This window comes from Eimeria acervulina, genomic scaffold (genome assembly GCF_000499425.1).
Source record: "Eimeria acervulina Houghton genomic scaffold, Eah_scaff278, whole genome shotgun sequence".
NCBI classification, from domain to species: domain Eukaryota; phylum Apicomplexa; class Conoidasida; order Eucoccidiorida; family Eimeriidae; genus Eimeria; species Eimeria acervulina.
Window position 1 is genome coordinate 1 of NW_013549925.1, and position 22,911 is coordinate 22,911.

Sequence of the window (22,911 nt, forward strand, 5' to 3'; positions counted from 1 at the left end):
TATATATATATATATATGCATATATATATATGCATAGGTACAAGCATACACATATATATGTATAAATATTATCTGTATGCATTTTTATATACACAAATGTATGTATACACGCATATATATATATAATATATATATATTATATATATATATATATAGGAACAACATATCCATGTTTTATACGTAGAGGATTAGAAGGGTTTATTTTTCTTACGTTCGGAAAGAGACGCGAGATGTCTGTTGAATTTTTCCATCCTTTGTCTGTGGGTCAGCTGCAGTTGTTTCTTTACTCTTTCTGCTTCTCTTGCCTTTCGAGCTAAATAAAAAGCCTTTTCAGCCTTAGTCCAGTTGGGGTTTGCATCTATAAGCAGAGCTTCTACGTCTTCTGATGCTGCAGCAAAGTAATACATCTCAAGGAAACACAGACAAGCACTTGCGCAGCAAACAAGGCAAGTAGAGAACGTATTCACACCAAATACAGAGAAAAGAGCTTTATATCGGTGGTAGAATACGCAAAAAAGCAAATATGCATGCGTTCATCTATGCATGCATTGCTTTGCGGCTGTGCAGGCATAAGTAGCAGTAGGAGCAGCAGAGAATTCCATAGAGACCGAACAATGTAATTAAATATAATGCAGTTGCGGGCTGTAATGGGAGATATAGTGAAAGAAAGAAATGCGAGAAATAAGAAAACAGAAAAAGAATATAAACAAGAAAGAAGCAGAAATACTCACAAGACACCAGGGACCTACGAGCTTCTCTGCTGCGACTACGGCTATTTCTTTCATCCTCTTCATCTTTGTCTTCTTCTTTTTCTTGCACTTCTTCTTCAGGTGTATCTACAGATCTTTCTGCTGCTTCCTGAGACCCTTCTTCTGGGGAAGATGCTGCAGCTGCTCCAGCAGACTTGTCAGCGTCCTTGCGTAAGATAACGCCTGGCTGCTGCTTCCCCTGTTGAATTGCTGCTGCTGCAGCAACAGCATCAGGATCGTTTGCAAGATCTGGGGGGAGGTCTACTACTGTTGGCCCTGCTGCATCTTCTTCTTTGTTGCCTTTGTCCTTTTTCTTCTTCTTTCTCTTCTTATCAACAAGCGCCTCGCTCTGGCGCTTGAAGCGCAAACTCCCCCTAACGGCTGTCTCAAAGCCCGACATGTTTGTGAAAAAGAAAGAAAAAAGAAAGAAGAGAAAAGGAGAAAGCGATGGAACTGAGATTATTAAGAGATAATAGAAAGACAGGAAGGGGGGGAAGGGTGTAAGAGGCAGAAGCCAGATTGGAGAGCTTCTTTGTCCTTGAAGTGTGCTAGTTATTCCGCAATAATAGTATTATATTCAGCATTAATTACTGCATATAATATTATATTATTTGCTTTTCTTCGCGTTCATGAATCCTGCTCAGCGCTCTCCACGTAGCCAAGGAGGAATATCAGCATTAGCACGAGGACGCCTGTGTATAGACACCACCATCAGAACAAAGAAATAATTCTGTTTTTTTATATCTCTCAACGATAATGAGTCTCAATAAAACAGAATTTATAAAAAGAAAGAGACAATACAAGCAAAACTGGAGCATAGAAAATACCGAGAGCTTCTATGTGCTTGCAGGCGTTTATTGAAGTAGGCGCTGAGACGCTGAATGAAGACAGTTGAATATATTTTATTATTACTACAACTCACCAACAATATTTGTTGCCAAATAAACTTCGTATTCCATTTTAATTTTCTTCTCTTTAATTAAAAGCAATCAGAAAACGTAAGCAGAAAACGCAGAGGGATTGAGGAGGCCTCCGTCTCAAGGGCAGACGCTGAAATGCATCATCTTTTTAGCATCATGTTTTATAATTCTTTCCTTTATTTCTATTATTTTATTTTTCTTGGGAGAGTTCTGAGCTGTAGAGCAATGAGAGCGGCGTTTGGGGCTGCGGTTGCCTGCATGCATGCATAGGTTGGCGATCTTCGCCGTGCATACACCCCAGCAGTAGCTGTTTCTGTAGAGGAATTTCGGGGATATTATCCCTATTAATTCATACCATTTATACCATCACTGATCCGCTAAATCCTCCACGTTTCTTCCCAATTAACCCAGCTACGTCTGCCTTCTGCACGCATGCTGGTAGAGTCTGCAGCAGCAGCAATTTCACCTTCGAGGGGAGTTAGGCTACACGACAACGCGATCAGTACCATTGAGATCAGTAGCACTGAGACTGAAGCGGCTGACAACACTGGGACAGTGAAGCCTACGCTGTAGACAAGCATTAATTTCTAGTTGGAACACGGCATGAATGCAGATAAATACGAGCTCAATCACGCAGACCGGCAGCGCACTGCGGGCCCGCTTCCGAGTGAGCGAGCATCCATGCTGGTGTATAGGTTGGCGAACGGGAACCGAGACAGCGTGCAGCATCCTCTTTCCGAAGTTGGTACACAAAAACTGAGTAGCTTTAGTTGGCAGCCTGCAATCAAGCACAAGTACAACGATTGCCTATATGGTTAGTGGTGCAGACAGCAATACGGGGGTTGGTTGCGTTTGCATGCGCATGTGCCCTGTAGCAGGAGTTGCAACGCAGCGTGTTGCAACTCGCCCCAACCCGCCTCCCGTCCCCCAGCCCATAGCCTTAGGGCCGCTGCACCCAGAACGTCAGGGGGATGGAGAGTGATTCGGCTGCCTTTTCGGAACTTTTTGCTGAAGTTTTTCAGGTCGAATGCAGCTCGCGACGACCCTCGGATAAGATAGCTGAATCTCGCTAAAATTCGCTTTCCTGTTGAATGAGGCATTCGTGTATGCATAAGAAAGGAAGGTGGCGGTGGGTGCGTGTGGGATTGCTGGTGAGGGAAGAGTTGCTGCAGATGGAACAACAGCTCTGGAGAAGCTGTCCCCTCTCGCTACACTCCCCAAGAACCCGTGCTGCTGTGCTCAGGAGACGCGGCGATAGGAGGGATGCCGCATAATCGTTGTGAAATTCCTACATTCCAGCTTTTGCATAGATACAGATGGGCAAGTTGGGGTAGAAACACTCTGTACGGGCTTGTTGCATGCATCGAGAAAGGGAGTGACTCTCCCTCCTTGTGGGGTTGCCTTGCAATAGGAGTTGCTGCGCCTCCAGGTAAACATCCTCCTCGAAGCACCAGTCCCAGAACTTTGTTCGGCCTGCCTAGGACGCCTACTCTGAAAGCGTGCAGCATGTCATGGGATTTCCAGCGGGCGCCAACTGCAAATCGATACGTGGCGAAACGAGCTTGTGCTGTATGCACGAGTTAGGAAGAGGCAGCTGGCCTTCATAGATGATTTCTATGAAGGCCAGCTGCCTCTTCCTAACTCGTATAGAAAGCGTTTTGACTATAGCTGCTCACAGTGGTCCTCGGGCAAGGCTGAAGACGCCCACCCGACATGGTAGCACCAAATGGTTAGGAAGGCCAAGCGGAAGCCGCGAACACCATCCCTACAGCGAATCTCTACAGTAGAGTCCAGGCTCTACTGTGCAACTGCGCCTGTACGTGATGTTTACGTCTTCCGCTCTTGACTCAGTGTGTTGCTACTCCTTTGATACATTGTCGTCTTCCTTGCTAGTGTAAACATTGGACGCCGGGTTAAGCACTAAAGCATAAACAGAAATCTCTTGTGTTACCAGAAAAAGCTTGGGAGACGGCGATTATACATCGCGGCGCTGCATTGTGCAGGGGCCATGACTGGATCGAGTTAACGGTGGAGACGGTGCACACGCCCTTAAGGCGACTCAGAAGTTTCCCGTCAACCGGTAATATACCCTCACTTAACCGGACTTATTACGGAGGGATCCCGAAGAAGTTCGCCAATGAACTGTGTATGCATCCTTGCCAATCATACTGGGGTCAGCGCGCTGGCGTGCAAGTTTGAGTCCCCAACACCAGAAGTTTCGATTCTCTAAACCTCTCCAGTTATTCGGCGAAATCATGTCGAATTGTCCTTGCAAAACGGCAACAACGCCTTCGCAATACGGAGCAATCGGGAGAGGCAGAGACTCTACCAAGATATGCAATGATGCAAAGATGCAACAAAAACCGAGACTATTCCGCTTGCCAGCGGCACGAGAACCCGAGAGGGCTTCGGTGTCAATAAACCTTGCAAAAGAAACTCATAGCGTGATCTCCTTAAAACTGCGGTAATGAGCACTAGCGTGGACATCCACAACACAGTTCAATTCTGGACGGCCTAAAATTAAAGGCAGCTGCTTCGTCAATGCGTATGGAAGGGTCCAGAGGAGACAGTAGTAATAATAGGGACAAGAGATCCCTATCTCCCCACCTGCGAGCTCTGTAGGCTTAATTATTCTCCAGCCGTAATCTGAATCCCTCCCTCTACTTTCGATTAGCTATGTGCATCATCAACTAAAAATACCTTAACTTTTCTATTTCGATGCTGGCTTCCCATTTGGACCTGGTTTGAGCTACCGCATAATGTTCGCTAGGGGTGCTGACTTCTACCGTATTTTTGCTTGTCTTAAAGATGCCAGCATTGACTCGCAAATACCAATTCACCCATGTTGCCGAGTTCGCCTCAGAGGGTCAGCAACGCACTCCTGTGAGCTGGCCCGTCCCCGCCACAAGGGGACAACGCCACTAGCACCAAATCTCAGCAACAGCCGCCAGCTTCTTGAAGCCGCTGCTCCTTATTTTGCTGTCATGGAGTGAAGCTAATGGCTTGCATTGCCGTGCATGAACTCTCATGCTGCACCCGGCGCACGAAGATTTACGCTTTTTAGAAGAGCGTTAGGGGGGTGGATCTGCCTGGGGTTGCTATCCCGTTGGTGCGCCCGGTATTTGCGTTCATGTTGACTACGGAAAGTTAATTAAGTGCTTATAATTGTTGACGGCGTTCATGCACATTAAAAAGGAGGCTTGGGCAGGCTTGGAGATGCCCTTACAACAACAGCAGCAACGGCAAGTGCCAGGTTCTTTCCACCCAGGCCCCCGTCCCTGTGCGCTTCGGAACCCTAGTAACAGGAGTGTAGCTCTTTAGCGAACTGTGACTTTTGGCAGCTCATGACGTTCGTAGGCTATGGCCAAGAGTTTCCTCACACCCATCAGTACACACATCAGCAACTTCAGTAAAATCTGCAACCCTGCACCTCGCGAATACACCAAACAAAACTAATTCATTGGGTTTGGGATAAAAAGCCATACGTACACTATAACCACAACAAGATTTATAAGTGCGAGTCGACTGTGGCCATCCTCGTCGTCAATGCGCCCTCAACGAAACTGTAGCATGCTGCACCTACATTGATCTCCAGTTGCGTGGAAGGTGGCTGGTGAGGGCTAGGTAGGTATTGAAAAACTGCCTGCACTGACAAAATATGCATCAATAGACGCCTTCGTCTCTGTTGCTTGTGGTGTTGCCTTATAACTGGAGTTGCAGCAATGTGTGGCGCAACTCCCGACAGGCCGCCCCAGCTGCTACGACACCCAGGCGGGTGTACCGCCCTGACCAGGGTGCCTGGATAATGGAGAGGAGTTCACTTGTTTAGGAAATTTATATAAGATGTTTTGACACCTCTGCAGCTCACTATGGTCCCAGGCATATGGCGAGGTCTCTCATCGCTGCACTGTACGCGGCACTAGGGCTGCTGAAAGAGCTCTGTTTGGGGCATACAAATTAAATAGAATATAAATAGGCGACTGAAAAAGTGCAGAAGAATATGAAAAATGTCAAAAGATGCAAACGAAGTACCACTATTGCTGTCGGAGGATTTGCATGCAGTGCGTCGCCAGACGGGCAGCAGACAGTGAGCTATATAAGCACCCCCTAGTTTTATTTATGTTTGCAAAATGGGTGAAAATAGTAAATAGTTTAAACAATTTTTTAGTGAAACAAAAAGGAATCTGAGACACCGAAGAAAACCAATTGGACTCCGCAACGCCGCCGGTGCGTGGCTGGTCGCCGCTCGCTGTCAGATCTGTTTGTTGTTTTGTTTGCTTCATAAAGTTGCAGCAGAAGATCTAATTGCGATTAAACACTTTGCTTTGAAAAACGACGCATATTCTTCTTTTCTTCACCGCACCGGTATGTATGTTGAGCTGCCGATACACCGGAAACGCCGCTGCGTATGCCTCATTCAGGTTTCGTGTTTCTTGTGCGTATTTGTATTTTTTGCAATGATTCCTTGCTATTAAGTGTTTTTTAGATGTTTTTGTGGTTTTGTTCTCTTTAAATGCTTATTCTGTCGGCTGAAAGATTCGCGATAGCTTTGATCAGGCGCTCTGTTCGTCTTTACGTGCATCTTCTCGCGCCGTCGTCTGATTATTCAGTACCTGCTTTTTCCTCTTTTTATTTTTTTCTTTTCTTTTTATTGATTAAATCTAATAAAGACCACAGATATCTCACTGACGAGGCGTGAGAGACCTCCTCGCCGGTCCTGCCTCATTAGCAGTATCCGCATGCAGCCTTTCGCGCCTTCTGCGCTTCTTCTCTCGAGTTTGCTGACTTGCATGACGTTGCGTGCACTTTGAGACAGTAGTGAATGGTGATAATGGGGGCTGCCATTGTTCCTTCCCTCTCCATTCCCTCTCTCAAAACGTGCGGAAGGAGAGGCATCAAGGGACCCAGCAGCAAATAGGCTGTCTCTGTGTGTTTTGGAATAAATGCATGCATCTGTACATATGCCGATACTCCAGGTGTACTGCTACCATCCTATTGCTAAATGGGTGTGTCGACCGCTTAAGACCATGCATGCATGCATGCATGCATGCATGCAACCATATAATTTGTGTTTTTTGTTTTCAGATAGATATATATTTATCTCTTGAGATCGTCAAGGTCACTTTGTCTTGTTGAAGATGGAGGCTTTTAATTTTACGGGTTTTTCTGCTGTACCCGCTCGTTCTTTATTGGATTTTACTCCTTTGTCTGCTCCTCAGAAGCGCCATGTCTCGAAGATATACGCAGCACTTACAGTTAATGTGCTGCTTACAGCAGTTGGGGTGTATGCACAGCTCAGATGGGTTAGCCTCCCCACCTTCCTCTCCCTGTTGCTCTCCATTGGTTGTGTCTTCGGTCTCACCTCCTCCTCACAGAAGGCGCATGCAGAATCTCAAGTAAGAACATACAAAGCTGCTGCTGCTGTTGCTGCTGCTGCTGCTGCAGTCCCCCTACCTGATGCTTTGATGCCGCTGCAGCTGCAACTCAGCATGCAGTTCTGTGCATAGCTGCTTTTCCTCTCTTTTCCTGTTTAGGGTTTAGGGTTTAGGGTTTTTGAATGGTTTGTGGTTTGTAAATGGTATTGTGATTGATATTGTTGATTATATATATATTTTCTTTGTTTGTTTGCTGCTCTGCTGCAGATGCTGACGAAGGAGCGAGCTCTCTGTTACGGAGGGTTTGGGGTTTTGAACGGCATGCTGATAGCAAACTATTTGCATGCAATTCATTTCTATGTAGGGCCTCAAGTTATCCCTACTGCTTTCTTCGCCTCTGTCGCGGTCTTCTTCTGCTTCTCTGCTGCAGCGCTCGTTGCCAAGCAAAGGTACGCCTTCCTTTAGGGTTTAGGGTTTAGGGTTTAGGGTTTGGGGGATTGGGGGGCTGGGGATGTGTGTAAGGAGGGCGGCGTGACTCTTCATGCCTGGGTATATTGTTGAGAGCATTCGAGGTCGCTAGAGTTTAGTAGGAGGAGGGTTTCGTTAGGGTTTAGGGTTTAGGGTTTAGGGTTTGGAAGGGTGCGGTGTTGCGTTCAGGTCGTATCTTTACTTGGGTTCTTTGCTGGGAGCGGCGCTGACTTATCTGTCTATTGCTTCGCTTGTGAATATCTTTTTGAGAGCTCAACTCCTAAACGATATTCTTTTGTGGGGTGGCCTCTTCATGTACCTTGGGTACGACGCTAAACCCTAAACCCTAAACCCTAATTCACCAGACAGACCCTTCCTCCCCACTGCGAAAAACCAGCCCTTCTGCTCTGTATAGCCTTTCTATTGTTGTCAAAAAGCTCTAAACCCTAAACCCTAAATAAACCCTAGGCGTATATATAAGGGTCAGCTGTCTTCGTGTGTAGATAGAATTGGGGTTTAGGGTTTGTGGTTTGTGGTTTGTGGTTTGTGTTTTAGGTTTGTGGTGTACGATACGCAGCTGGCTGTTGCTCAGTTTGACATGGGTAATAGAGACTATCTGCTGCATGCAATTCAATTCTACGCGAACTTTATTTCTTTGTTTTTGCGTCTTGTTGCTATCCTTTCGGAGAGGCAAGAAGAAGCAAACCGCAGAAAGAGAGAGCGACGTGATTAAACATGCAACAGCAACAGCAGCAGCAGCATCAGCAGCAGCTGCTGCTGCTGCTGCTGATGCTGCAGCTGCTGATGCTGCAGCAACAGTAGTAGTAGATGCTGCTGCTGCTGCTTTTAGTGCTGCTGCAGGAGTAAGAAACTCATCAACAGCAACAAGCACAGAAATGATGCAGCAGACCGTGGCGCTCGTGTTGAGACCCCTGGGCCCCGCACTCCACCGCTTAAACCCTAAACCCTAAACCCTAAACCCTAGGGAGAAAAACCCTTTAATGATTCTGTGGAAGGGCGCAGACCCGCAGGGGGCCCGTGAAAGCGCAAAGCTGTTTCAGCCAAGTGTTGTGCCTAGCAGAAGTAGTTCGTGAGAGCTGCTGCTGCAACTGCTGCTGCAACTGCTGCTGCAGCTGCTGCTGCAGCTGAAAGTTCGCTGAGGTCGGCGGCCTTTTGAGGTGTACGTACAGCTCACGGGCCTGAATTTTTCTCCAATTGTTTCGCGAGAAACCCAAGACGTTTACTTTTTTGAGGTGACAAACAGACTCAGGGCTGTTGGGGTTTAGGGTTTAGGGCTGCTCCCCTAAACCCTAAACCCTAATACGAGGGTTTCAGGGGACCCCCTAAACCCTAAACCCTAATACGAGGGTTTTAGGGGATTGGGGCAATCGCACAGCTTCTTATTTCTGGTTTTCTCGCTTTCTTCAGCAATGCTGCAGCCTCTAACGTAATATATACATATAGTAAATATATAGATATATAATATACATATGCATATAGAAACATATATATATATATATATATATATAGGCATATCTATATTCACGCTGTATGCGGACAAGATACTGTGTTTGTGTCTGTCTATTGGGGTCTCTCTTCTATCTCCTACCAACTGCTGCTGCTGGTTAGTGCTGCTGCTGCTGCTGCTGCTGCTGCTAGGTAGTGCTGCTGCTGCTGCTAGGTACAGTAGGGGTGAGAGTCTCAAGAACAGGAACAGAGGCGGAAATGAGGTCTCCAGCTCTAACCCTAAACCCTAAACCCTAAACCCCCTGTTTATCTGTGTCCTGCTGTTTAGTTTTGTTGGTTTTAATTATTTTATTGTTTACCTCAATTATTTCTTTTTATTTATTTTATCTCGCTCACTTAATTATTTTATTTATTTTTCTTTATCTAATTATATTTTATATCATCTTATTCGTCTTTATTTTAATTATTTTTATCTTCTTGCGTTTTGTTTGTGCCTGGAGAGCGGCACCCAAAAGAAGAAGACGAAAGCCTCAAATGCCAGCAAGGGTTTAGGGTTTAGGGTTTAGGGTTTACGCTGGCGACGAAGACGCCGCACCGCAGCCAGCCCTACTATTACTACTATTGCTGCTGCTGCTGCTGCTGCTGCTGCTGCTGCCTCTTCTGTTGCTGCGTAATGTTGCCGCCCATCCCGCTTCCCCCCCCAGCAGCAGCATCTGCTCCCTCTGCTGCTGCTGCAGCAGCATCTGCTCCCTCTGTTGCTGCATCTGCTCCCGCTGCTGCTGCATCTGCTGCTGCAGCAGCAGCAGCAGCAGCAGCTATGAGTGCCTGAAGTATTTGAGTGCGAGCCACTGCCAGTACACCCAAAAGACGAGGCTGACTAACGAGCAAGCGGGGAGACAGCAGAAATAAACCTCCCGACCAACACGTGCATTGCAGAGGCCTACGAGAGGCAGCAGCTGCTGCAGCAGCAGCACAGCAACAGCAAATACAAACACAACTAAAGATAGAAACAATACAAATAAACCTGCAGCAACAAGCATGCCTGGGTCTTTACTAAACCCCTCCATACGACGCAGAGCTAACCCTCCTGCAGCAAGACGTGCAGCAGCAGGCAGCAGCTCCGGACCATCTGCTGCTGCTATGTCAAATCCGCTGCTGCTGCTGCTGCAGAAACTGCTGCTGCTGCTGCAGTTGTCATCGTTAGCGCCGTGAGGGGCCTTCTTATGCTTGGAGCAGCAGCAGCAGCAGCAACAGCAGCGGCAAGAGCGCAGCTTTTTCTCGCCGCAAGGACAAGCAGCAGATGCCCCCTTGGTATGTACGGCCGCCATATCTGCTGCTGCTGCTGCTGTTTCTGCTGCTCCTGAAGCTGCTGTTGCTGCTGTGAGGATTTTCGCGTTGCTGCTGCTGCAGCAACAATCGAGCTAAGGGCGCATCAGCAAACAGCTTATGCGGCCCCCAACCTCCAGGGGGCCTCCTGCTGCTGCTTCCTTTCCTGATGCTGCTGCTGCTGCTGCTGCTGCTGCCACTACTTATGCTGCTGCTGCTTCCGTCGGCCCTGTTGAGGCGACCTTTCTTGAAGCTTATCGTGCGGGAGCCGCTGCCCCTGCTGTTGCTGCTGCTGTTGCTGCTGTTTCTGTTGCTGTTTCTGCTGCAGCTATTGATATTTCTGGTGTAGGTGTTGTTGTTGCTGCTGATGCTGCTGCTGCTGCTTCTGCTGCTGCTGCTGTTCTCGTTTGAGCAGGAAGCAGCAATGAGAGCAGAGAGTGCCAGAGGGTCTACACGTCGCGCCGCACTCAAACAAATAAACAAAACAAATAAACAAATAAATATATAAATAAATATATAAATAAATATATAAATAACCAGAAAGGGCAGCAGCAGCAATGCGCCCTTCACGAGACACCCAACCCTACCGCAGTCACAGCGGTCTGGCCTAGGGTTTAGGGTTTAGGGTTTAGGGTTTAGGGTTTAGCCTTCGACGCTCTATGCAGGGCTTACAGTCTTGCCCTTGAATAAATTAAGTGTGCTGCTTGCTGCTGCTGCAGAGGGATCAGCAGTTGGTGCTGTTGTTGCTGCTGCTGCATGCAGCAGCCAGCGAGCCCCCAGAGGTCCAGCTGCTCACGTAAACCCTAAACCCTAAACCCTAAACCCTAGACCCTAATCCCTAGAACATAAAACATAATTCCTAAGGCCTAGATCGTGAATCCCTGGCGTTAGGCCTATGGTTTGCAAACATTAGCCAGACGAACTCCCTAAACCCTAAACCCTAAACCCTAAACCCTCACCCCAAGTAAAGGCATCGGCTTCTTATCTTTGTTAAGGCTTGCTGCCTGCCTCCACAGCACCCAACAACCTCAAATACAGCAGCAGCAGCAGTAGCAGCAGCAGGACTAGCAAAAAGGTCGGCTCTGGAGACTACAGCTGCGGCAAATGCAGCAGCAGCAGCAGCAGCAGTAGCAGCAGCAGCAGCATCAGCAGCATCAGCAGCATCTGCAGCGGCAGGCGCCTTTCCAGCAGCAGCACGGACACCCCGAGCAGCAGCAGATCTAGCTGCAACAGCAACAGCCGCAGCAGCTGCTGCAGAAACATCTGCAGCATCAGCAGCATCCGGAGCCTGCTGCAGAAGCACTGACGCACGGAGTAGCATCAGCTGCAGCAGCAGCAGCAAGAGCAGCAGCAACATCAGCAGCAACAGCGGCAGCAGCAGCAGCAGTATGCTGAAGGGTATCACGGTGGAGCTGCCGGCTGATGCGGCCGCTCTTCAGCGTCGCAATCAAAAGAAATCGCACAAGAAGAAAAAGAAAGAGAAGAAAAGCAAGAAAAAACACAAGCGCAGCAGCAGCAGCAGCAGCAGCGATGAAGCCGTTATTGTGTCTCCCCCCAGAGCGGCAGAGCCTTCCCAGCCTGCGTCATCACCAGCAACAGCTGCAGCAGCAGCAGAAGCAGCAGCAGCAGACCTTCAAGTGCTCCAGAACCTTCTAGCCAATCCATTTGCCTCTTCAGCTTCTACAGGAGGAGGAGGAGCAGCAGCAGCAGCAGCACCAGCAGCAGCACCAGCAGCAGCACCAGCAGCAGCACCAGCAGCAGCAACTCCGGGAACAGCCCTGCAGCAGGGCCGCGAGGCCCTCAGGGCTTTCATCTCGGGGGAGTCTCCAAGCTATCGTAAAACAGCAGCAGCAGCAGCAGCAGCAGAGACTGAGAGTGTGGCGGCACAGCGCGAATTAAACCCTTACTACAGAGGGGGAGGGTCTGGGCTACCACCCGAAGTGAGGGTTTAGGGTTTAGGGTTTAGGGTTTGTAACTTGGAATTGCTTGTTGGGGACTTTGGGGGGCTTTCGCTTTAGGGTTGCGGCTGAGGGTTTAGGGTTTAGGGTTTAGGGTTTACAACTTGGAAATCTTTAGAGCGTATTTCAGTGTTTCGGCTGAGGGTTTAGGGTTTGCGGTCTAGGGTTTAGGGTTTAGGGTTTATGAGTAATGTGTGTTGTATCTTGTATCTACAGGGCTCTCCAGCAGCAGAAGAGCCTGCTGCTGCTGCTGCTTCATTGTCTCCTGGAGCGCAGCTGTGGCAGCGGCGTCAGCTGCTGCGGCTGCAGCAGCAAGCAGCAAAAGAAGGGATTCCTTTATCTGCTGCTCTCCAGAGACACTTCGGCTCTTTAACTGAGGAGGCGCTTGAATCCTTTCAGAAAATACTGGCCCAGCCAGAGGGCCCCAGGGGGGGCCCCCGGGGGCCCCCTAGTAGGGGGTATGGGGGCCCCCGGGGGGCCCCCCGTGGGGCCCCCCCATTTCAGAGGGATCCCCCAGAGCGCCCCGCTGAGGCCCTGGGGGATCGATTCCGGGATCGTGTTGGGGATCGTGTTGAAGCAGCGGGGGAACGTCGTGGGGATCGGGAGGCGCTACGGGATCGTCTCCGGGAACGGGAAGCAGCGCGTGGGGATCGGTTTGAAAGACAACTCCAGGGGAGTTTCGGGGGTGGGGATCGATTTGCAGGACTTGGGGATCGGGTTGGGGATCGTGTGGGGGATCGGTTTGCGGGGCTGGGGGATCGTGTTGGGGATCGCTCAGAGAGTGTGGGGGATCGTGCTGGGGATCGTGTTGGGGATCGGCCTTTTGGGGGATCGTCTGGGGGACGGTGGCAGCAGGAGAGGGGGAGGAAAGAAACTGTCTCTGAGTCATCTCTTAGCAAGTTGGAGAGGAAGCTGCTCTTCATTAAGCAGCAAGCGCAAGACAGCAGCAGCAGCAACGACAACAGCAGCAGCAGCAGCAGCAGCAGCAGTAGTAGTAGTAGTAGTAGCAAGAACTACAGTGAACGACCCACGTCAGATGCAAATGCAACTGGCAGCAGCAGAAGCAGCAGCAGCAACGACAACAGCAGTAGCAGCAACGACAACAGCAGCAGCAGCAGCAGCAGCGCCAGCAGCAGCAGCAGCAGCAGCATTGATGATTTGAATGCTTTGTCTGCGAAGGCATTAAGGGCCCGCCTAAAAGGAGACATTGAAACTGCACAGAGATTAGAGGGCCTCATCGCTGTGCAGAGTTTAGGGGGTAAAGGAATCAAGGCTGCGTCTGCTGCTGCACCAGAGGTTGCTGCTGCAGCAGCAGCAACAACAGCAGCAGCAGCCTTCAGGCCGCAGAGACAGACAAAAGAAAAGGAGACAATTCAAGATGCCCCCAGAGGAACTAAAAGAAAGACGCACGACGAGCAACCCACTGAGTAAGCCAATCTGCTGCTGCTGCTGCCTGTTGCTGCTGCTGCCTGTTGCTGCTGCTGCCTGTTACTGCTGCTGTTCTCGTTGTTTTCTCTGGTGTTGCTGCTGTTGCTGTTGCTGCTGCTGCGGCTGTCTTCGTTGTTTTCGCTGCTGTTGCTGCTGCTGCTGTCCTCGTTGTGTTCGGTGCTCTTGCTGCTGCTGTTGCAGCTGCTGCTATTGTTGTTGCTGCTGCATTTGCTACTGATGCTGCTGCCACTCATGTTGCTGCTTCTTTTGTTTTTGTTGCTGCTGCTTCTCTTGTATCGTTTCCTCTACACCTATAGCGAGTTGCTGCTTCTTTTAGGGTTTGCTGCCGCTGCAGTGCCTCCATGGTTGCTGCTGCTGCTGCCCATACTGCTGCCCATACTGCTGCTGCTGCTGCTGCTGCTGCTGCTGCTGCTGCTGCTGCTGCTGCTGCTGCTGCTGCTGTGGGGTGTGCAGCTACAGCTCTCTGAGTGTGTTAGAGATGGCCAGAGAGGAGAAGACCTTGTCCGGCGTAGCAAACGAAAGAGCGATGAACAGACGCCTAATTGCAGGTTAGCTGTCTGTCTCCTTTTGTCTCTCTACTTTATATATATATATATATATGTTTTCATATGCATATATTTGTATATTTATTTATTTATATTTATGATGCCTTCTTCTATCGCTGTCTGTCTCCTTTTGTCTCCTCTTGAGGTGGAGACAGAGACACAGAGACGAAGGGAGACAGAGGAGAATATATTTTTTAATATAAACATCATATATATGTTTTTTAATTAATTAATTAATTAATTAATTAATTATTTATTATTTATTTATTTGCAGATCCCGAGGGGATGGAGACTCTGAAGCGGAAAATGCGGCAGCAAAAGCAGAATGAAAGGAGCAACAGACTTCATCAGGCAGAGTAAACCCTAAACCCTAAACCCTAAACCCTAAACCCTAAACCCTAACCCCTAAACTGTAGACAGTTTTAATTGCTTTGGCCTCTGGAGAGGACAAAGGAATGTATTGAAGGAGACAGAGTAAAGCAAGATAAAAACTTTTATAGAAAAGGAGACAGTGTGTTGCTGCGTACAGGACACGCTGTCTCTGGTGTCTAGACAGCGCAGGGTTTGACAGATTGCGAGGAGACAGTCTCCTCTCTCTTTCTTCTTTTGCTTTTCTTTGTGCCCCTCCGATGAACAAAACCATCCACAAGGACCACCTCCTCATCATCCCTGTCGTAGGCAGCCGAGGGTTTAGGGTTTAGGGTTTAGGGTTTAGGGTTTGGGGTTTAGGGTTTTCGCAGTGTGTCGCTGTTCTGTTTGCATGTGTCTCCTTTGGGGTTTTATGCTGGGATTCATCTGCTGTCTCCTTACGCCTTCTTGTCTTTTTTGTCTATAACATTCATTTCTTTTTGTTTATCTCTGTCTCTCTTTGTCTCTCTCTGTCTCTCTCTCTCTCTGTTTAGCTCTCTGTTTATGTCTCTTCTTGTCTCTTCCTGTCTCCGTCTGTCTCTCGTTGCCTCTCTTTTTTTCTGTCTCCCTTTGTCTCTCTTTGTCTGTCTCTGTCTCTGTCTCCGTCTCTGCCTCGATCTCTGTCTCTGTCTCTGTCTCTCTCTGTCTCTGTCTCTGTCTCTGTCTGTCCCTGTCTCTGTCTCTCTCTGTCTCCTTTGCGTTTTTTTCTTTGCTTTTTTGGGCCCGCTTCCTTCTTCTTATTCTGTTGAATTTCTTCTGCCTTCTCCGTGACTCCCCCTCAATCTATCTATCTATCTAGCTAGCCCGCTAGCTATCTAGCCCGCTAGCTATCTAGCTAGCTAGCTAGCTAGCTAGCTAGCTAATAACATGCAGACATGTATTGATAAAACGGTGGAGTCTGAGTTTGGATCAGCTTCTCTAAGGGTGAAATGGCCAGCTAGCTAGCTAGCTAACTAGACCTAGCTAGCTAGCTAGCTGCTAGCTAGCTGTCTAGCTAACAAACAAAGCCGCTAGCTAGCTAGCTAGCTAGCTAGGTAGCTAGCTAGGTGTATGTATTAGGGCGCATGCATTTGTGGGGTTTTTGTGCGGTTTGATGCAGCCACACTGCTCAGCAGTGACGGGGCTGGAGGAGGAGGCGTTCGAGTGCATGCGGAATTATATGAAGAGTTTAGTAGCTTTCTTTTCAAAGAGAGGGCAAGCCCCTCTCTTTATAGAGACGGTCCCTAAACAGAATGCTGCAGACAGACAGCTAGCTGGCTTGGGGCCCCACACTGAAGTTGATGTGCTGCCTCTACCTGTAGACAGACTCCAAGAAGCAAGAGTATGCACCACTCATTCTCTAATCCAGGGTTTAGGGTTTAGGGTTTAGGGGAGAGTGTACCTACGCTCGACGATAGTTTGGACTTGGCGAGGGTTTAGGGTTTATGACTGCCGCTACCTGGGGTTTAGGGCTTGAGGGTTTAGGGTTTAGGGTTTAGAGACGAGTAAAGGCATGCCTGAGAGTTTAGAGAGTTAGCAGAGCTAGCAGGGTTTAGGGTTTAGGGTTTGATTTATGCACGGATCGGAGCTTTTCCTGTTTGGCCTCGCGTGTGGGTCGGTTGGCGGGTTTAGGATTTAGGGTTTAGGGTTTAGGGTTTAGGGTTTGGTGTTTGCAGCTGTACTTCCGCAAGGCCTTTGCGGAGTCTGAGGGGTTTTGGCAAAGCCACAAAACTGTTATTGAAGCAAAAGGAAGGGGAGGCGTGAGAGGGACAATCCCCAAGGGTTTCCCATACATTTACGTTGACTTCTCCTTGGGTATGTTTAGGGTTTAGGGTTTAGGGTTTAGGGTTTAGGGTTGTTAGGGTTTATAAGTGGCATGTACGGGAATCTGGTTTTCTCCAGGGCTGAACTCCGAAAAGTTGTTGCTGACATGCGGCTTCGGGTCTCACTACTAGGGTTTAGGGTTTAGGGCTTAGGGTTTAGGGTTTAGGGTTTAGGGTTTAGGGTTTAGGGTTTAGGGTTTAGGGTTTGTGTGCAGAGGACGGGTTGGCTCACGTTATTGAAGACGGCGAAGAGTTCAGCCGCGCGTTTGGGCGCGAAGTGTTTTTAGGGATGTTGGAGTTAGAGAAGACAGAAAGGCCTTTTAGAGACATGAGGTGCCTTCAGTCAAACCCTAAACCCTAAACCCTAAACCCTAAGCCCTTCTACACAAACCTCCATTAGTGCTTAGGGTGTATTTCATCTGCATCGTTCGTTTCGAGCGTTTAGGGTTTAGGGTTTAGGGTTTAGGGTTTGTTTTCAGGCTTTATAAAGAAAATGTTCAGAGGCTAAGGCGGGAGTATGCTCCCTTCGACTGGGTACAGGTGCAGCAACGAGCAGATGCTTGAATGCAACACCGGGGGGCCCCTGCTCTCTTGGGGGCCCCCTAGACACTATAGGGGGCCCCCTGTGGCTTTTGGGGGCCCCCTAGCAGCATACAGAGTGCCTTAGCTCCCCACCAGGGACCTCATCAGACACCCTGCGGTGTACAGGCAGCTCCTCTAAAACGCCCTTTGCTACGCATGCAAACAGTAGGGGCCCCACAGTAGCCTCAAGAGGGAGGCCTTCCCTGAGGGGGCCCTATCTGCGCAAGAAGGTCAATAGGGGCCCCATGGGGCCCCCATGGGGGCCCCTTGGGCCCTCTCTTGAAAACCCCCCTGGCCTAAACCCTTCGTGTGGGGCCCCCTTCGTGAGGCCCCCTATGAAGTTTTTTTTCAGAGGGCCCTTTTGGGGGCCCCTTTATAGGGGCCCCTTGTTAGGGGCCCCCATAGAAACGGCCCAAAGGCCTCCTGGGGACCCCCATAGAGGGGCCCCCATCGAGAGGGTCCTACCCCTTTTGAAGGTCTTTCATGGGGGCCCCCTGTGTGGGGGCCCTTCATGGGGGGCCCCCTCTGAGACCTTTAGGGGGCCCCTGAGTGCCTTTTCTATTGAGGGTTTTGGAGCCCTACTTATGCGTGTTCGCCTATTTAAAGGAGCCCCTCGATGCCTTATTAAGGGGGCCCCTGGGGCCTTCTTCATGGGGGCCCCTTCATGTGGGTCCTCAGGATGCCTTTAGGCTGTTTCTATGGGGGCCCCTAAGTAGGGGCCCCCAAAGGCCCCCTATGATTGAGCCCTGGGGGGCCCCCCATATGTTGTTCGATGGGGTCAGGTATGGGGGCCCCTCTATTCCCTTGAAGGGCCTTCTGGGGGCCCCTTAGAGCCCTCATAGAAAGGAGACAGGCAGATTATTTGTTTTTTGTTGTTGTTACTGCTTTGCTTGTGACAAACATTATTTTGTCTGTTTTGTTTAATTATCTTTATTTATTTAACTCTATTTATTTAGTTTTATTTGTTTAACTTTATTTATTTAGTTTATTTGTTTAATGCTATTTATTTATATAGCTTTATTTATTTTATTTGTTTTTACTGTTTATACTTATCTGTTTATTTCTGCTGGTTTTGTGCTTGCTTATGAAGTTCTTTTTGTTTGGTTTTGCATGCATAATGGACCTTTACTTAAGACGTGCAGCGGGGCCTGAGGGCCTTTGGCTGCTGTTGCTGCAGCAGCTGCTGCTCTTGCAGCAGCTGCTGCTTCTGCTGCTGCTGCGAGGTGTACGTACACCTGGCGGACTTGTTGATATTTTTATAAAAAAAAACGGAGGGCCATCGCCCTCCCCCAAAACCAAAGCGCAGCAGAACGCCAGGCAGCAAATTGCTGCTGTTGCTGCCGTTGCTGCTCTACCTGCTGCTGCTGCTGCTGCTGTTGCTGCTGTTACTACTGCTGCTGCCGCTGAGGGCCTTTTTTGTCGAGTCTGTACACCCCAACTGCAGCAAACAATAGGGATTGAATGGAATGCCGCATTGAAGCAGCAGCAGCAGCTGCTGCTGCTGCTGCTGCTGCTGCTACTGACCTGTTTGGGTGTATGTACACCTCAGAGCGCCATGAAGGAGAAGTGCTGCAGCAGATCGACAAAGAAGGGAGGCAGCAGCTGCTGCTGCTGCGCTCTGCTGCACAGCAGCGCCAAGTCGGCAGCAAGAATATCTCTGTCTCCACTTCTTTCTTTATATGCTTCTATTAATGCTTCTCCTTGGGGCTGCATGCGAAGAGCAGCAAAAGAGAGAGGGAACGCGTCGCTAGGGGGCGCTGCAGCATGGCCTGCAGCAGAAAAAGACCGGGGCCCTGTTGCTGCTGCTGCTCCTGCTGCAGTTGCTGCTGCTGGTGCTGTTGAGGGGGTTGTCGCACCAGCAGCTTGCAGCTGCTGCTCTGCAGCAGCACGCTGCTGCTCCCAAAGCTTCCTTTCTACTGCGTACAGCTGCAGCGATTTTGCTGCTACCCTCTGGGCCTGCTGCAGCACATCACGGATAGTAGTAGCAGCAGCAGCAACAGCCTGATGCTCCGCCTCTAGCAGCAGCAAGCTTTGCTGCCTCTCTAAGAGTCTTTGCTGTTCCTCTTCCTCCTGCTGCTGCTGCAGCATTTGCTGCTCGTCTTCCAGTTCCTGCTGCTGCTGCTCCAGCCGTTCGTGCTCTTGCTGCTGCTGCTCTTGCTGCTGCTGCTCTTGATGCTGCTGCTCTTGATGCTGCTGCTCTTGCTGCTGCTGCTGTGCGCTATGGTTTCCTTGACTGCTGTTGCTTCTCAGCGCCGACCTTTCATGCATCTGCATCTGCTGCTGCTGCTGCTGCTTCTGCTGCTGCTTCTGCTTTTGCTTTTGCTGCTGCTTCTTTTGCTTTTGCTGCTGCTGCTGTTTCCACTCTTCTTCTTCTGCTTTGCTCTCCTCAAGAAGCGCAAAGAGAGAGACCTGCTGCTGCTGCAGCTGCTGCTCTGCCTGAACTAAGACGCCTATGAGGGCCTCTGAGGCCCTTCGCTTCCAACCCATTGCTTCCCCCATCAGCCGAGACACTTGAGCGAGGGCCTCGCTGCTGCTGCTGCTGCTGTTGTTGTTGTTGTTGTTGCTGCTGCTGCTGCTGTCGTTGTTGCTGCTGCTGTTGTTGTTGCTGCTGCTGTTGTTGTTGCTGTTGTTGGTGTTGGTGCTGGAGCTCGCGTTGTCGCCGTCCCTGTTGCTGCTGCTTCCGTTGCTGTTGCTGGTATCTTCACTGGTGTTATTGCTGCTGCTGCTGCTGCTGCTGCTGTTGTTGTTGCTGCTGCTGCTGTTGCTGCTACCGCTGTTCCCTACGTGCTGCTGCAAGGAGGCAGGCAGCTCCCCCAGCAGCAGCGCCTCACGAATGGAACGTTTCTGCTGCTGCAGCAGTTCTTGCTGCTCTTGCTGCTGAGGCTCCGATTCATCTTGTTGCTGCTCTTGCTGCTGCTGCTCTTGCTGCTGCTGCTCTTGCTGCTGCTGCTGATGTTGCTGCTGCTCCGTTCGTCTCTCAGGACTCCATTCTGACCTCGGAAGGGCATCCACATGAGCTCCGTGCTGCTGCTGCAGCTGCTGCAGTTCCTCTTGGTGCTGCTTTTGCTGCTGTTTCCGCTGCTGCTGCTGTGTTTGTTGCTGCTGTTCATGATTTAGACTATTTTGCTGCCTGGAACCCTGCTTCTGCTGCTCCTGCTGCTGCTCCTGCTGCTGCTCCCGGTGCTGTACCTGCTCGTGTTGAATGTGCTGCTGCTGCTTTCTTGTATCCTGTTCCTGCTGCTGCCGACCCTGCTGCTGCCAATCCTGCTGCTGCCGATCCTGCTGCTGCCGATCCTGCTGCTGCCAATCCTGCTGCTGCCGATCCTGCTGCTGCCAATCCTGCTGCTGCCGACCCTGCTGCTGCCGATCCTGCTGCTGCCGATCCTGCTGCTGCCGATCCTGCTGCTGCCGATCCTGCTGCTGCCGATCTTGCTGCAGGTGCTGCTGCTGCTGCTGCTGCGTACTTGAGGGGGTTTCACTGCTTCGAGTGTTTGCGTTTGAGTCTCGTGTCTCTGCCTGTTCTTCTATTGGTGCTGCTGGAGACTGTGGGGTCTTTGCTGCTAAACTCGCTGCTGCTGCAGGTGCTGCTGCTGCAGCATTTGCATCTGTTGTTGGTGAGGGACCTGTTGCTCCATCAGCGTCTCTTGCTGCTGCAGTGGTTGATGGCGTTGCTGCTGTTGCTGCTGTTGCTGCTGTTGCTGCTGTAGTTGTGGCTGCTGCTGCCGACGTTGTTGCTGCTGATGCCGGAGTTGCTGCTGCTGCTGCTGCTGTTGTTTCAGCTTGTGCATCTGCAGCAGCAGCGAGTCTCCGTTGAGTTGCAGTTTGCTGCTGCCAAGTGTCTGGGGTGGTTTGGTGAGGGTCTCCCAGTCGCTGCTGCTGCTGCTCCTGTAGCAGCGCTTTGAGTAGCTGCTGCTGCTGCTGCTGCTCCTGCAGCAGTGCTTTGAGTTGCTGCTGCTGCTGCTGCTCCTTCATGTGCTGCAGCAGCATATCATAGGCTTGCTGCTGCTGCTGCGCTCCTTTTCTAATAGTAAGATATTCATGAGTAGCCTTAATAATAAGGTCTGCCATGTAGCTGCTGGTGGAGCCGAGGGTAGCAGCAGCAGCAGCAGCAGCTGCTGCTGCTGCTGCTTCTGCTGCTTCTTGCATTGTTTGATTTTCTGCCTGTCGATGCTGCTTCTGTCTGGCGATCCAGGCATGGTGGAGCTGCTGCTGCTGCTGCTGCTGCTGCTGCTGCAGGTAGCGGCGAACTGAGGTACCCACGCTGCTGGGCCCCCCAGTAAGGATGCCCTGTTCTTCTGCTTGCTGCAGCGACAGCAGCAGCTGCTGCGCTGCAGCAGGAGGAGTTGCTGCTGAATGCGACAGCGACCAGCACACCGCACCCATAAACACTAAGCTCAAGGCCCCCAGCAGCACAAACCACAGCAAACTCGGCTTGTCTTTATATCCCCAGTTGCTGCCTGTCAGTGGAGAGCTTGAGGGGTCTTGCTGCTGCCTTTGCTGCTGCTGCTGCTGCTGCTGTTGCTGCTGCTGCCTGTGCTGGTGCTGGGGGTGCTGCTGCTGCTGCTGGTGCTGCCGCACAGGGACCCTCGGGTGTCCTGTTGCTGCGGATGTGTTCATAGGTGCTCCTGCTGCTGCTGCTGCTGCTGCTGAGAGGGGTTCTGCTGCTGCTCTTTCGCTGCTCTGACTGAATGGTGCAACGCCTCCAAATGTTTGCATTTTATTGTTGAAGCCCAGAGCTAGCAGAGTTTGCTGCAGCAGACTTGGACGTTGCTGCTGCTGCTTTGGGGTGTATGCGCTGCTAGCAGCAGCACTGCTGCTGCTGCGAACGGCTGGCATAGTAGCAGGTGTTTTCTCTTGTGCTGCTGCAGCCTTTGAATGGGTGCTGCCTCCTTGAGCAGGCGAAGCAGCAGGAGCCTTTGTCGTTGCTGTTGTTGTTGGTGTTGCTGTTGTTGTTGCTGCTGCTGCTGCTGTTGCTGCTGCTGCTGCTGCTGCTGTTGTTGAACCAGGTGTTGATGCTGCTGTTGCTACAGAAGCAGGATACTGTGGGGTAAGCGGCTCCTCTTCATAGACGGAGTCTACTCCAGCGCTCTTCTGCTGCCGCAGCGGGGGGTTGTTTGCTGCAGCAGCAGCAGCAGCAGCAGCAGCAGCACCACTACCACCACCAGCAGCAGAAACCATCGTCTCTTCTACAGATTAATACCGCCTCCAGGCGGGAAGGCGTAGGGGGGAAGGAAGGGAAGGAGAGAGAAAACGCCTTCAACTCAATTGTTAGGGTTTAGGGTTTAGGGTTTAGGGTTTAGGGTTTAGGGTTTAGGGTTTACAACGCAGGCAGAAGAGGAGCCGACATGGTGTATGGTGACCTGTATGTACTGAGCGAAAAATAAGGGTTTAGGGTTTAGGGTTTAGGGTTTAGGGTTATTAACCCCTCCTCATTCGTTGTTTATACCTTCAGGTAACTAAGAAACAAAACCTTCTCAAACTTTACAGAAAAAGGGTTTGGACCCAGAAACTAGGGTTTGGGGTTAAGGGTTTAGGGTTTAGGGTTTACGGTCCGGCAACACAGAGCACCAGAGCAGCAGATAACCACCGCCGCTTCTGGCGCCTGACTTCATTGCCTATTCCACGCTAAACCCTAAACCCTAAACCCTAAACCCTAAACCCTCAAAGACAAATCTTTGCCTTGAATAAAATATTTTGGAAAGCTTGTGAACTCAAACCCTAAACCCTAAACCCTAAACCCTAAACCCTAAACCCTACCCGACACAGGTGACCCTACCGGCGGACACGCTCACCATTGAGTGGAGACCCGGCGAAAGCAGCAAACCCTAAACCCTAATTTCTCTTATTTGTGTTTTTGTTTAG

At 50.3% G+C, this 22,911-nt stretch overlaps 4 protein-coding genes across 4 annotated transcripts; 2 read left to right on the forward strand and 2 right to left on the reverse strand.

The window, feature by feature from the left end:
• Positions 1 to 211: 211 nt before the first annotated feature.
• Positions 212 to 1,149, reverse strand: EAH_00030260 (hypothetical protein, conserved; the record flags this gene model as incomplete). Its single annotated transcript, XM_013396160.1, has 2 exons — positions 212 to 388; positions 732 to 1,149. Coding segments are annotated over 2 exons (595 nt in total), but the record flags the coding sequence as incomplete, so codon positions are not given.
• Positions 1,150 to 6,807: 5,658 nt separating this feature from the next.
• Positions 6,808 to 8,245, forward strand: EAH_00030270 (hypothetical protein, conserved; the record flags this gene model as incomplete). Its single annotated transcript, XM_013396161.1, has 4 exons — positions 6,808 to 7,065; positions 7,312 to 7,493; positions 7,702 to 7,836; positions 8,068 to 8,245. The coding sequence occupies 4 exons, from the start codon at positions 6,808 to 6,810 to the stop codon at positions 8,243 to 8,245; spliced, it is 753 nt and encodes a 250-aa protein (XP_013251615.1).
• A 2,180-nt stretch (positions 8,246 to 10,425) lies between these two features.
• Positions 10,426 to 17,031, forward strand: EAH_00030280 (hypothetical protein, conserved; the record flags this gene model as incomplete). Its single annotated transcript, XM_013396162.1, has 8 exons — positions 10,426 to 10,650; positions 11,322 to 12,245; positions 12,480 to 13,690; positions 14,166 to 14,260; positions 15,778 to 15,986; positions 16,321 to 16,459; positions 16,683 to 16,800; positions 16,947 to 17,031. 8 exons carry the CDS (start codon positions 10,426 to 10,428, stop codon positions 17,029 to 17,031), a joined length of 3,006 nt encoding a protein of 1,001 aa, XP_013251616.1.
• Positions 17,032 to 18,594: 1,563 nt separating this feature from the next.
• On the reverse strand, positions 18,595 to 22,227 carry EAH_00030290 (hypothetical protein, conserved; the record flags this gene model as incomplete). The annotated part of the gene is made up of 1 exon (XM_013396163.1): positions 18,595 to 22,227. The coding sequence occupies one exon, from the start codon at positions 22,225 to 22,227 to the stop codon at positions 18,595 to 18,597; it is 3,633 nt and encodes a 1,210-aa protein (XP_013251617.1).
• Between the last annotated feature and the right edge of the window lie 684 nt (positions 22,228 to 22,911).